This window comes from Haliotis rufescens, unplaced genomic scaffold (assembly GCF_023055435.1).
Source record: "Haliotis rufescens isolate VD_foot unplaced genomic scaffold, xgHalRufe1.0.p SCAF_8, whole genome shotgun sequence".
Classification (NCBI taxonomy): domain Eukaryota; kingdom Metazoa; phylum Mollusca; class Gastropoda; order Lepetellida; family Haliotidae; genus Haliotis; species Haliotis rufescens.
The window spans coordinates 551625-565668 of NW_025964372.1; the positions used below are offsets into that span (position 1 = coordinate 551625).

The following is a 14044-nucleotide window of genomic DNA, read 5'->3' on the forward strand; positions in this document are numbered from 1 at the left end:
GTTGTCCTGTTGAAACAGCTCCCTCTGGCGGTCAATGATTGGAAGAAGGTGAGGTTGAAGAATTTGATTCATGTAACCAAGTCAGGTCTCGTGGTGTAGGATATGCCCCCCAGACCATGACACTACCGCCACCGAATTTGTCGAATTCATATACACAATGTGGGGCAAAACGCGTATTTCGACGACGATAAGCACGTTGTCTTCCATCACGCCAGTGAATAAGAAATTGTGATTCATCGCTAAAGAACACTCGTCTGCAGTTTCTCGAATTCCAAGGCTGTAATGTATGGCACCAACACAAGCGTCGCTGTCAATGGATTTGTTGCAAAACAGGGACGATAACTGCTTTTCTGGGTCGGATTCCAGCCTCGCAAAGATGGTTCCTGACAGTCTGGTCCGATATCCTCCACAAACCAGGGATGCGTCCTGTCGTCTCCGTAGCAGTGACATTACGATGACGCAGGTGGAACAGTCGAATGTAGCGATCCTCTGCAGGGGCGGTAACTCTTGGTCGGTTCTCAGACGGTCTGCAGTGGAATTGAACTGAAGGCGGCAAATGGTGCTATGGTGGACGTTGAAGTGGCGTGAAACATTAGACTGCAATTTCGCTCTTTGGATACGTCCTATGGCGGTGTTCCGATCGGCATTTTGATTTACTGTTTTTCTCCATGACGTTTTTAACAAGTGTGAAAAAATGCCCTTTAGGACATTGCAAATCGACAATGGCTGCGTTTTGACGCACCGTTTGTCAAATAGCATGCAAATAACATTTTCCAATAACATCAAATTTATGTAGCGTGTTCTGTGCAGTCAGGTTTCAATGAACTACATACTACCTGTGCGTTTCATTTTTTTGAAGAGTGTATATTTATAGTTAAAAATAACAGACGCACTCACAACGTTGTGGGTTTTTAATTTTAGCAATATCAACATGCCTCCACCGATCGTCTTCATTATAAAACAATATTACAACAACGTATATATATTATTACTTTGAAAAGATTACATTTAAAAAAAATACCAATAACGTTACACTGTAGATATATCAATGTCAACAGCGTCATGTATACAACTATGTTTATGTCAACATTATACTCCTTGTTTCTTGAACACAATGACAAAAATATCAGGAGGTCATACTTATGAACACATATGACTAGAACTGAAAGGTGCCATATTCTCATTCCTGATTCTGAAGGTACCACATCTTCTGTGTTACACATGTGCGCTTTCAGCATAGGTACTTGCAGCAATAGGTAGGTATGCTACAACCATTCTTTGCGCTGTGTGGATCCTCTGGACCTTGCTATTCTATTTTTACGATATTAAAGTTAGACCAGGGCCTGCTTACACTTTTCTCAAACACCTGGTGTCATGTGGGTTGACTGTGTGGAACTTGCAATTGAAAGGAATTATGATTCACAGAGAGAAAGTTGGAAAGATCCATTATGAACTATCGGGAAACAGTTTTAAATAGTTTGCCTGTTAGCTCACCTTGCCTGAAAGGGGTTTCCGGGTTAGTGTTGGTCCCCAATAACCCTGGTTGTTGATGAGTGAGCGATTGAGTGAGTATGGTTTTACGCCTCATTTACCCATATGGGGTTCGAACCCGGGTCTTCTGCGTGACGAGCAAACGCTTTAACCAGTAGGCTAACCACCCGGTTGTTGATGAGACTGAAAGGATGAGATGGCAAACTCGGTGACGGAGTTGACCGTCTGTCAAGGTATCCGAATCATAGCTCACCGTATCAACACTGGATGTTCTGGGTCAGAACCGAAGTCCGCCGTCATATATCTGGAATATTGCTGAGTGCGGTGTAAAACACACCATTTTAGAATATATTTCAGAAAAGCATCAATTATTTCTCATCTCTAAACAAACCACAACTAAATACTAAATGGACCTGAACCTCAGTTTTATTTCCAAAAGTTAATCACGATCATCTGATCACCAGCAACACCAAAACCATTTAACGGATGTAAAAAACCGTCTTTTCGGTCCCGTCAGTCGCACGTGCACACTGGACATCCGTCAGGGTCAGTCTTGAAGCCATTCAGAGAGCAGTCCAGGGTACAAGAGAGCAGTTGACAGGGTGCTGTGAGAAAAAATGCAAGCTTTTTACTTTCAACATATCAACGTTTTGTTACTATATTCTTAAGAGGGATCCGGGGGCACGGGTGGCCCAGTCGTCTAAGGCGCCGCGATTCGCTGTGCAAAGCTGCGTCCCTTGGGCACGCCAGAAACCTATGATTGTGGGTTCGAATCCCGGTTCGCCCCGATTATGTTTCTAGGTTTGTCAGCACCATACCCGTGCTCGTGGGTTTCGCCGAAGTGGTAAACGTCTGAGACCTGCATCACTTCGGGCTTTCCTCCCACATTAAGCTTACACCCCGTGATATAACTGGAATACTGTTAAAAGCGGCGTTAAATCCCACTCACTCTCTCACTCACTTAAGAGGGGTCCACGGTGCTATTATTGAAGTCAATGAAACATGAAGTCATGTCAAATTTGTTATTATATTTTGTTATTAATATAATGAATATACATGTATGTAATGAAAAATACCAAATGCCAAAAATAAGTTTCTATCTCTCGTATTTAGAATATGAAGAAACAGTTTATTCTGATCTATTCTTGTCCAAATCTAAAAGGATATGCTTATTTACGAAGGAAGATGAGGCCAAGTTATGTTGTCCATCATCTAACACGCCGCCAGTTACAGTGAACATATACTTAACTTTTGGTGCGTTTTAATGTCTGAAAGGCCTCAGTATTACTCTACACACACACACACACACGAATCACACACACACACGAATCACACACACACACACACACACTCTCACCAAACACAAACACGTCACCACACCACACCACACCACACCACACCTAGAATAATCAAATGATCGGGCCCTTATTCTGAGACGCACATGCACCTGAAACTTGACTTTATAAATATTACAAACTGGTAGTAGTTGTAGTTGTAGTAGTTGTGGTTGGTGATGTGGTTGTGGTTGTCGTCGTTGTTGTGGCTGGTGTTGTGGTTGTCGTCGTTGTAGTGGTTGGTGTTGTGGTTGGTGTTGTCGTTGGAGTAGATGTCGTTGTAGTTGTCGTTGTTGTTGTCATAGTGGTGGTCGGCAACATGTCTGAAACATACGGTATAGGTGTTTATCTAGTAAACAAATTCGGATCCCAGTATTCGGAACCTAACGGGACCGTTGTAGCCAAATTCGAGATGGGTAGGGTGGGGTGTGTGTGTGTGTGTGGGGGGGGGGGGGGGGGGGGGGGGCATGGTCAGCCAGCCAGATCAAGTAACGGTATCATAGGTCCACTGCGATTAAGGCCGACACCGACAAATTAAGAACACGACACACGTGTATGCAATGGCAAACTAAAACATATTTCGCAGGCAATGATCAATAAGAATTGTGACAAAATATTACAGTGTACACATGTATGACATGTAGAACTAGAGCTAACAAAACAACGTGTTCATACACCTTACTAGACTTAGCAGTAATGTCATACTAACGTCCACAAACCAAACTCTCTCAAACGCTGACGAAACAGGTTAAGCAATATGTGTTTCGTTTGTCTGTTGCAAGTTTACTCCACACTTAGCAATATTCCAGCTATATGACGGCGGTCTGTAAATAATCGAAACTGGACCGGACAATCCTGTGACTGACATCACAAATGTCGACTCACACAATTGGGATACGATGACGTGCAATAACTAAGTCAACACCCTGTCCGTTTTGTCGCCTCTCACGACCAGCACACAGGTTGCGGGGGACCTACACTCGTACCAGGATTCTTCACGCGGTAATAATTGTTTTCAGAGGATTTCTATACTCACCATACTGACATATATAACTGTAATGTCTCGGCCAGAGGTTGCAGGGTTGGTCCTCCCAATGGTAAGCTTTAGAATTTCTCATTATGACACAATCCTCCACTCTATGCAACACAGAGCTTGGCTCGCCGCTGGCCCAGTAGGTGAAATGAGTTTCCTCTCCTGCATGTAATAATCAATAAACATAATGTTATACACGAGTGGGCTTGAACGGTTTCGGTAATCTGAGATTTAAAAACACATGTACCTGGGTATAGAGTCAGAGTTTGAAACTTTATTAGATGTAGCATTGATAAAATAGTTTGTGCTCAGATGTTCTCAGAACCAAGTGTGTACGAGCATGACGAAATCCAGGTCTAAATTTAAATTATTGCGAAAATATGAACGTATGTGTTGAGCCAAAATACTAACTAGACTATACTTTTACATATATAACACTAATGTCATTGCATTTTTATCAAAACTGGCAATGGCCACAAATATTTTTCAATTAGACCGCCATGGAGGTTTGTGTGTTGGTGTGGTGTTGTGTGGGTGTGAGCATTGTCCAAACGCGAAGATCAAAAGGATGACAAATGTTAAATATGTCGAGGCCCATTACAAACTAAGCATATGCCCTATTATAACATTTTAACTAAAAATAACAATAATGGTCGTCAAAAGGTTTTTCATAGGATTCGAACCACTCAAAGTAATTGTGATGTCACAATTGTTGGGACCATGAGTGAGGTTTCAGCTTTTGTGCCAGCGGTTTGCGTGGATATGGATAAAACAGGTAACGACATAAGCTCATTTGATTTTAAGTCAGGTGAGCTAAACATATGACTTATGAAATCCATTTCCATATTCACACGAAATCTCTGCTAAAACTCGTTTGTACGATTCCGACGATATCATGAGCAAGAATTACTATCATATAGTGATGATACCAGGTGTTCGCGAAAACACATCATAAAGACTCAAGACACCGGGTGTTAGCTGGACAAACTATGTCCTGAATTGGTTCTGCTCCTTTCAGAGAAATAAAATGTATGTTTAGGATATTCTATCTCTAACTGACAAAGAAGCATTATTAAGAGTTTTACTTATTTTAGACAAGGGGTTACCGGTTATTCTACCGCGACATTGATGAATGCTTGATTCTGATTGGTTAAAAAGAGATTTCCTTTTTGCTACGGAAATCCCTTTCAAATATATTAAGCCTTTTCACAAAGAAACGTGCGTATGAATATATAGATAGCCTACATATCGATTCATAGAAAATGGCTGCCGATCGATCACCCCATATGAACTGTAAAACGTATCTATATTTCCACTTATACAGCTTGGTCTCTAATACCAGCCAGGTCCCTAATACACCCTGGGTCTCTAATACCAGCCAGGTCTCTAATACACCCTGGGTCTCTAATACCAGCCAGGTCTCTAATACACGCCGAGTCAAGGGTTCTCGCGAAATTAATAAATGGCGTAGTGTCAAATAGAGGAAATACGGTAGTTTGATATCGGATGTTTGGGGCGTTCTAGGCCACAACCCTGACTGCTTCGATGATGACATTAAAAGATTTAACGAAGGCATATCTTTTGCATACAAATGAAATGTTTATGAAACTGTTTGAGAAATGTTCTATGGTGACCAGAATCGGAACAATTTAAGCTATTTCCTCATTGAAACACCCGACAATGAAAGTAAAATATATATCTAACATTATAAAATTGTTTTAAAAAACTTTATTCATGACAACATGTTGTTTACAACCTTTTTCTGATCGATATTCGTTGCCATCTCCGTCAACCATTGCCGTTAGAATTTGGCAGGAGTGGATTTGAAAGTCCATCAGAAAACACTCCCCTTCGAAAGTCTACGAAAACAATGTCCCAACTGAAGTGACAGCTTATCAAATTTGATGAAATTTATTTAAGAACACGCTCAATTAAGAAAATTATACACGATCCACTATTTCTGGGACACAAATGTCTAAGTTCTGTCACTATTTGGCTTTGGATCCGTAAAATCTTGAAATTAATAGGTCACACCATGCAGATTCCTCGTTTCAAAATATCCGGCTCGTCTGCAGCCTAAAAAGCGGCTGTTCAGTCATACTCAGTCACATCGGTAATCATATGGATGTACCAGCAGGCTCGATCAATCCCAGATAATCTACCGCCCAATCTACCTGTTAATGTTGAACCACATAATAGATCGGGGTTGTCATCTTGCTTCTTTCTATAACACGTTACGGAGAATGTAAACACTGATTGTCAGCCATTGACATCTGCGAGGTGTGAGTAACCGTGATGTAGGTCAAGTTCTGCCACATCCAAGTTCGGGGTGGAGAGGCACGTATTTTGTTTTTATTATTATTTACTGGGGGTTATTGCTAACTACCTAATAACACTTACACATGTTAAATGTATAATAGAATGTTAATTCATTAAGTTTGATGTAGAAATATATTCGTTTAGCATTTTAAAACCTTTTTCTCTTACCCATCACCTCTACAATAAAAATGATGACATGTTCGATTTTCAAGAAATGACCTCTCTCACAAAATTCCGAGAAATGACAGCCAGTCCACAGTGTACAACAGTGTACAACAGTTTGGTGGAAAGTAAAACATCTCTCTTTGGACTAAGTTAGGAGTGTTATTTGTCAACTTCTTTTGAAGAACTATGTGTTTTGAACACTTATTATGAACTATTCACGACTATGGTGTTTTTAATCTTGAACTTTAGTAATAAGTGTTACATATATACTACACATGTACCTATGACCACTTTTTGGAATGTTCTAAGATTGCGGACCTGTGCACCTGTGTTATTACGCGTTGCAAGAGAGCGCCGTTTAGTAATAATTGTTACATATATAACTACCTGAGACCACTTTTCGGAACGTTCTAAGATTGCGGACCTGTGCACCTGTGTTATTACGCGTTGCAAGAGAGCGCCGTTTTCACAGCGGTGTTGCCATCATGGTAGAATGGAGATAAACCTACTGTGTTTTAAAATTTTAAAACACAGTAGGTTTATCTCCTAAGTGGAGAATGATGACTGACGAAGCATGCGCTCCTCAATCTGGACAGCTGACCTGACCTGACACCCAAGTGTAGTGATCTTCCGAAGCTCTGTCATTCAAACCAATCCAGATGCCGTGCTTCGTGGATTTTAGACTGGAAAGCGAGTTCTCGAAGAATTTTTGGGTGGCCAGGTCGATGACAGTCGCTAATGAACCGCCCTTGTGGGAACACTCCTTGGAGGCCTCCTCCCAGTACACCTCTCGGTAGATGGCGAACTCATAGCATCGTTCTCTGAATGTACGGAAGTACTGGTTGGGTTGGACGGAGGCGGGGCACCTGCTGAAGTCGTCAGCGAATAAAGCTGAAATTCAGTAAGACCATTGACAAGAGAGAAGACTCGTTTGTTATCCTGTAAATATGATTATATTTAACTTCGAAAAAGACAATCAGAACAAACACAATCATGAAAGAAGTGTAACTACGGGACAACTAACGTGCGCGTGCGCCTTGACCTTATGATATTAGGCATGTGCACGGACAGCGTCAAAAACGCGAGAACATGAGATCGCGAGAAAATGAAATATCGCATTCTCGCATTCCCGCGATTTTGAGTTTTTGTGGGCTAATCTGACAAGTCGAGATTGCAAGATTTTGCATCATGTCCAATCTCGCGTTCTCGCGATCTCGCTTTCTCGTGTTTTGGGCATATTTGGCTCGTTACCAAAAGTCGAATCCGGAGAATGCGAGATCGCGAGAATGTCCCTTGCAGTATTCAAACGGACCGGAGGAGTGAGTGAGTGAGTGAGTATGGTTTTACGCCGCTTTTAGCAATATTCCAGCAATATCACGGCGGGGGACACCAGAAATGGACTTCACACATTGTACCCATGTCGGGAATCGCACCCGGGTCTTCGGCGTGACGAGCGAACGCTTTAACCACTGGGCTACCCGACCGCCCCCGGACCGGAGGAACATGCCGGGACAAGGTGCTGCGAGGGTAGGTACCTTTCCTAGTGATAAACACGAAGTCAGGATCAGCGAATAATGGGCAGGTTTAGAATTCTAAATAATCTCTCTCATTTTCTTTGTATTGGACGAGATAGTAACACTGATTTCTTTGTTTGTTGTTTAACGCCACACTCACAATATTCCAGCCATATGACGGCATTCTGTAAAAACAAAATCGAGTCCGGACCAGACAATCCAGTGAATGACCACATGAGCGTCGATCCGCGCAATTGGGATACAGTGACATGCATCCACCAAGTCAGCGAGCCTGACCTCCCGATCCCTTAAGTGGCCTCTAAATCTTTTCAGGCTGTTGTAATCATAGCCCACTTACATGTAAAATTAATGTTAGTTCAGTGACTTCATTAGTTTCGACAAATATCTATACATCCATGTTAGGATGTGTTGAGGAATTTCTGAATAACTGCACTTATTGACTTGATGTCTAATATATAAATAATTGGTACTTACATCTGTTTGAAGAAAGACGAGTTCTATGGATGAACAACTTCTTTATTACAATTAGTGCGACGTTTCGGTGTAGATCCTAACACCTTTATCAAGCAAGTGATCATCACACCAACTTCTAAATGCCACTGAAATAAGTTATACATCTGTTTGTGTTTCATGTTCTTCAATTCATAAAACATGAGTGACACCAAATGAACACGGCTTCCATAATATGTTAAAACGCATTATATGGATCGTCAAAGAAAGTAAGTGATTTAATTGTATGTCATCGCATCGCAGGTCCATGGATCGTTGCTCATGAGTCAATCACTCGATTATATAACCATCCTCATGAGTCAATCACTCGATTATATAACCATCCTCATGAGTCAATCACTCGATTATATAACCATCCTCATGAGTCAATCACTCGATTATATAACCATCCCCGTCATATAGCTGACCCGTGAAGATTCCGTGAAGAAGATGCTTGCTGTAAAAGGTGACTATGCTTGTCGTAAAAGGCGACTAACGGGATCAGGTGGTCAGGCTCGCTGACTTGGTTGATGCATATCATCGATCCCAATTGCGTGGATCGATGCTCATGATGTCAATCACTGGATTGTCTGGTCCAGACTCGATTATTCACAGACCGCCGTCATATAGCTGGACTATTGCAGAGTGCAACAAAGAAAGCAAGAAACAAGCAAACCTCTACGGCGAATGGTGGTGTCTATATATACTGCCCAAAAGAAGTTAAGGATCACCCGATTCTTTCATATTGGTAATGTTAATCTGTCATGGCATGAGAGATTAACTATTGTAATATGAAAGAATCAGGTGATCCTTAACTTCTTTTGAGTAGTATACATTAAACAAACGAAGGTTAAACAAACTAAAAGTATTTAAGTCCTCGGCTATGTTAAAAAAATAACATCATGACTAAACGTATTTTTATTATTTTAACAGACATAGATTTCCTACAGCCGTAAAGCTATGACGCTGTTGTAGAGATAAACACACGTCCACAACCCTTAGGTGCGATCCGGTACACACATCGTCGGTCGTGTCTGTCTATTTAGACACTGTTCCCTGATCAAGTTATTGGACAAAATGCATGCCGCACTACAACAGAAATGGAAACATTTATACATATACTTACGTGAAATGAAGATCAGTACTATAACAAAGAGCATTGTTGTTAATAAACATGCATTTTTGAAATCAGAAAACTCTTAAGTCGTTAAAGATAAGGATATCGCGCCCTTGATATAAGATTCATGTCAGTTTAGGCTGACCCACATGTACTTGATCATGACAAGTACCTGCTGTCGCGAATTCCCGTTTGGTTGTCTTATTCTCCTGTAATTAAGTGACCGCCTCCGTGGTCTAGTGGATGGAGCGTCTGCCCGGAGAACGGAAGGTCGGAGGTTAGATCTTCGACGCGTCAAACCAAAAGACGTTAAAATATTTGTTGTTACCTTGCCTGGCTCTGGGTATTTAGGGGATAAAACGTGCACTGATCGGCCCGGAGACTGTGTCAGAGTGAGATATTCATGTTAAACTGCGGCATGGTATCTCACTGGGTTAGCAATTTTAAATCGGCATTAGTCCGGACTAGTACAAGCAACCTCAAACGAATGCACACACGCATGCACGCACGCACGCACGTTCAAACACATTCATTTGTATTGGTCAATTGACTAACATTTGCGCCTAGTTATCTTGGCTCATGTCAAGACGAACAACTTTTTTCAACTCTTACATCTATGGAGTTACTCATGGAATTTGGTGTTCGTTTGTTGATTAACGCAACACACTGCAAAATTCAAATCACATGACTAAGGCCTGTATAATAATCGAGTACGGACCTGACAAACCAGGGGATGATATTATGAGCACCTGATATATTTTGTCGCTCCTACGATAAGCATTCCATGCGGGTGATGAATTAAAAACTAAATTACCAAGGAAATACTTTCAGAAAAAGTTACCACTCTTTAATAATATAATCTACTCACTTTTTGATCAGGAATAATCAGATATGTCATTCTATTCAAATAAACACTTCACATATTATGAGAATCGGCATTGTGTATCATGTGAAACAAAACCCACCCTAGACAATCCAGCGTATCACATTTCCACTCTTTTCTGATATACATCCTGCACCCATTCGCTACAAGAGGTTTGAGCCCATGAAGATCCTGGGTAAGTTCCGGGTTGGTCATAATGTCAATCACTGGATTGTCTGGTCCAGAGATTATTATTTACAGACCGCCGTCATAGAGCAGAAATATTGCTGAGTGCTGATAAAACAACAGACAAACAAAACTTAACATACGACCCGTGAAGATCCGGGTTAGAGTTGGTCTTACTTTCATACTATGTAGACCGCTTCTTTGGTCCAGTGGTAGAGTGTCTGCCGGAGAGCGGAAGGTCCGGGTTCGATCCCCGGCCGCGTCATACCAAAAGACGTTAAAAGATGGGACTTGTTGCTACCCTGCCTGACGCTCGACATTAAGGGACTAAAACAAGGACTGGTCAGCTCGGATTCAGTATACTGTGTCTGAGTGGGGTATTCATATTAAACTGCGGCCTGGTATTAAGACAGCCTTGCTGGGGGTCAAATTGACAAGGTCCATTGCGCATAGCCATCATTACACATGGAATGAGGTTGGCCCAATTGGTCAGATCAGGGTCAGCATATGTTCGGAGAGCCTGCTCTATGACACTGTTCCTCCTTTCACACATCAGTTTGGGGATGGTACCTCTGTCAGTAAGGAGTGTACGGGTAGCACCACACCGTAGAAAAGACCTCAGTGAACAGGATAGACGCAACCTCAGCGGCTTCTTGAGTTCGCTTAGGGAAACCTTCTGTCCAGCGTGAGAAGGAATCAACTGCAAGGAGAACATACTTATAACCTTCCTTAGTCTCAGGCAATGGCCCTAGGATGTCAACATGGAGACGAGAGAATGTAGGCATGGGCACCATTAGTGCTTGCTTGGCATTTGTCCTTCTTTTGGAGCGATGGCAGTCATCACAGGACTTGACATAATTTTCAGTATCCTGGTATAAGGCTGGCCAGTAATACTTTGTGAGTACTGTTTGACATGTGGCATCTCGTGCAAAGTGGCAAACACCAGCCTTGGAATCATGGTAGACAAAAAGAAGCTCTTTGCGACAGTAGACAGGGACAGCTAGCTGTGTTACCATAGGAGGGCGGTTGTTTTCTCAACCTGATGCTTTGCATGATAGAAGTGTTACAGAGTACCATCACGTATGTCATAATCTTGAGCAAGGCCCGTTAGACCCTTGACTTGAACATCTGTATAGGTGGAAGGAATTTCACCTTTTTCAATGTAGTCCATGATTTGACGAAGGTCAGTGGATTTACGTTGCTTTTCTGCCAAGTCTTGATCATCAAGATCTGTTCCTATAGTAAAGCCCATGGGGCCTGAAGGAGGATCGGAAGGACCCGACTTGTAGACAAAGTCTTCAGATATAGAGGATGTTATGTCATCTCTGCGAGTATCTTCTGATGATACACCGAGCGAGTCAAGAGTGTAATTGTCAATGTCTGAATGTGACATATAATCAACAACACAAGTTCCTGTGACACCAATATTTTAGTGTATTTTTCAAGCAAGTAAAGTTTGGTTTCAATATTGTAGAACATGTATGGAATCAAGTCACAAAAACGCAACTGCTACAGAAAAGCATGCATTCCATGCAAAAGTTGACTTTTATGCAAGCTCCATGCATTTCACTACCCAAGAATGGATATAAAAACATGTGCGTTAACGGGATTCCAGATGCATTGTTTAGCATCGTGCTGACAGCAACCACTCAGAAAAACAACAAAATTACGCAATAATTCAACATTACGAAATGCCACGCCTATCCGAAAATGAGCGTCTGCGAGCCATTGGTATGCTTGAAGCAGGATCGAGTCAACGTGATGGTGCCAGACAATTTAACGTGTGTTTATGGCAACGTTGGCAACAGATGAATGCAGTCAGAGACCATCCTCGGAGTGGTAGGCCACGCGTAACCAATACTCGACGAGACAATTGGATCGAAGAACACACCCACGAAATCGATTCCAGCCAGCAACAGTGACTGCAAGAAGCATCCCTGGCCTTCGACGAATATCTTCACAAACCGTACGTCGCCGCCTCAGATGTGCAGAGATTGTCGCCAGAAGACCCGCCAGACGTCCCATTTTGACAGAAACCACCGTCAAGCACGTCAAACTGTCTCTGAGAGGGGTGTCCAGCTGTATACTGTGCCTATGTGTGTTGTCCAGCTGTATACTGTGTCTATGTGTGTTGTCCAGCTGTATACTGTGTATGAGTGGGGTGTCCAGCTGTATACTGTGTCTATGTGTGTTGTCCAGCTGTATACTGTGTATGAGTGGGGTGTCCAGCTGTATACTGTGTCTATGTGTGTTGTCCAGCTGTATACTGTGTCTATGTGTGTTGTCCAGCTGTATACTGTGTATGAGTGGGGTGTCCAGCTGTATACTATGTCTGAGTGGGGTGTCCGGCTGTATACTGTGTCTATGTGTGTTGTCCAGCTGTATACTGTGTCTGAGTGGGTATCCAGCTGTATACTATGTCTGAGTGGGGTGTCCAGCTGTATACTGTGTCTGAGTGGGTATCCAGCTGTATACTGTGTCTAAGTGTGGTGTCCAGCTGTATACTGTGTCTGAGTGAGGTGTCCAGCTGTATACTGTGTCTATGTGTGTTGTCCAGCTGTATACTGTGTATGAGTGAGGTGTCCAGCTGTATACTGTGTCTATGTGTGTTGTCCAGTTGTATACTGTGTCTATGTGTGTTGTCCAGCTGTATACTGTGTATGAGTGAGGTGTCCAGCTGTATACTGTGTCTATGTGTGTTGTCCAGTTGTATACTGTGTCTATGTGTGTTGTCCAGCTGTATACTGTGTATGAGTGGGGTGTCCAGCTGTATACTGTGTCTATGTGTGTTGTCCAGCTGTATACTGTGTCTATGTGTGTTGTCCAGCTGTATACTGTGTCTGAGTGGGTGTCCAGCTGTATACTGTGTCTATGTGTGTTGTCCAGCTGTATACTGTGTCTATGTGTGTTGTCCAGCTGTATACTGTGTCTATGTGTGTTGTCCAGCTGTATACTGTGTCTGTGTGTGTTGTCCAGCTGTATACTGTGTCTATGTGTGTTGTCCAGCTGTATACTGTGTCTATGTGTGTTGTCCAGCTGTATACTGCGTATGAGTGGGGTGTCCAGCTGTATACTGTGTCTAAGTGGGGTGTCCGGCTGTATACTGTGTCTATGTGTGTTGTCCAGCTGTATACTGTGTCTGAGTGGGTATCCAGCTGTATACTATGTCTGAGTGGGGTGTCCAGCTGTATACTGTGTCTGAGTGGGTATCCAGCTGTATACTGTGTCTAAGTGTGGTGTCCAGCTGTATACTGTGTCTATGTGTGTTGTCCAGCTGTATACTGTGTATGAGTGGGGTGTCCAGCTGTATACTGTGTCTAAGTGGGGTGTCCAGCTGTATACTGTGTCTATGTGTGTTGTCCAGCTGTATACTGTGTATGAGTGGGGTGTCCAGCTGTATACTGTGTCTATGTGTGTTGTCCAGCTGTATACTGTGTATGAGTGGGGTGTCCAGCTGTATACTGTGTCTAAGTGTGGTGTCCAGCTGTATACTGTGTCTATGTGTGTTGTCCA

The 14044-nt window shown here is 42.5% G+C and overlaps 1 protein-coding gene across 1 annotated transcript; it reads right to left on the minus strand.

The window, feature by feature from the left end:
• Positions 1 to 1899: 1899 nt before the first annotated feature.
• On the minus strand, positions 1900 to 9641 carry LOC124119102 (lectin BRA-3-like). Its single transcript, XM_046481508.2, has 5 exons — positions 9493 to 9641; positions 6949 to 7233; positions 3862 to 4020; positions 2969 to 3148; positions 1900 to 2096 (listed from the first exon to the last, which is right to left on the minus strand). Exons 1-5 carry the CDS (start codon positions 9524 to 9526, stop codon positions 2005 to 2007), a joined length of 750 nt encoding a protein of 249 aa, XP_046337464.2. The 5' UTR covers positions 9527 to 9641; the 3' UTR covers positions 1900 to 2004.
• Positions 9642 to 14044: the final 4403 nt, after the last annotated feature.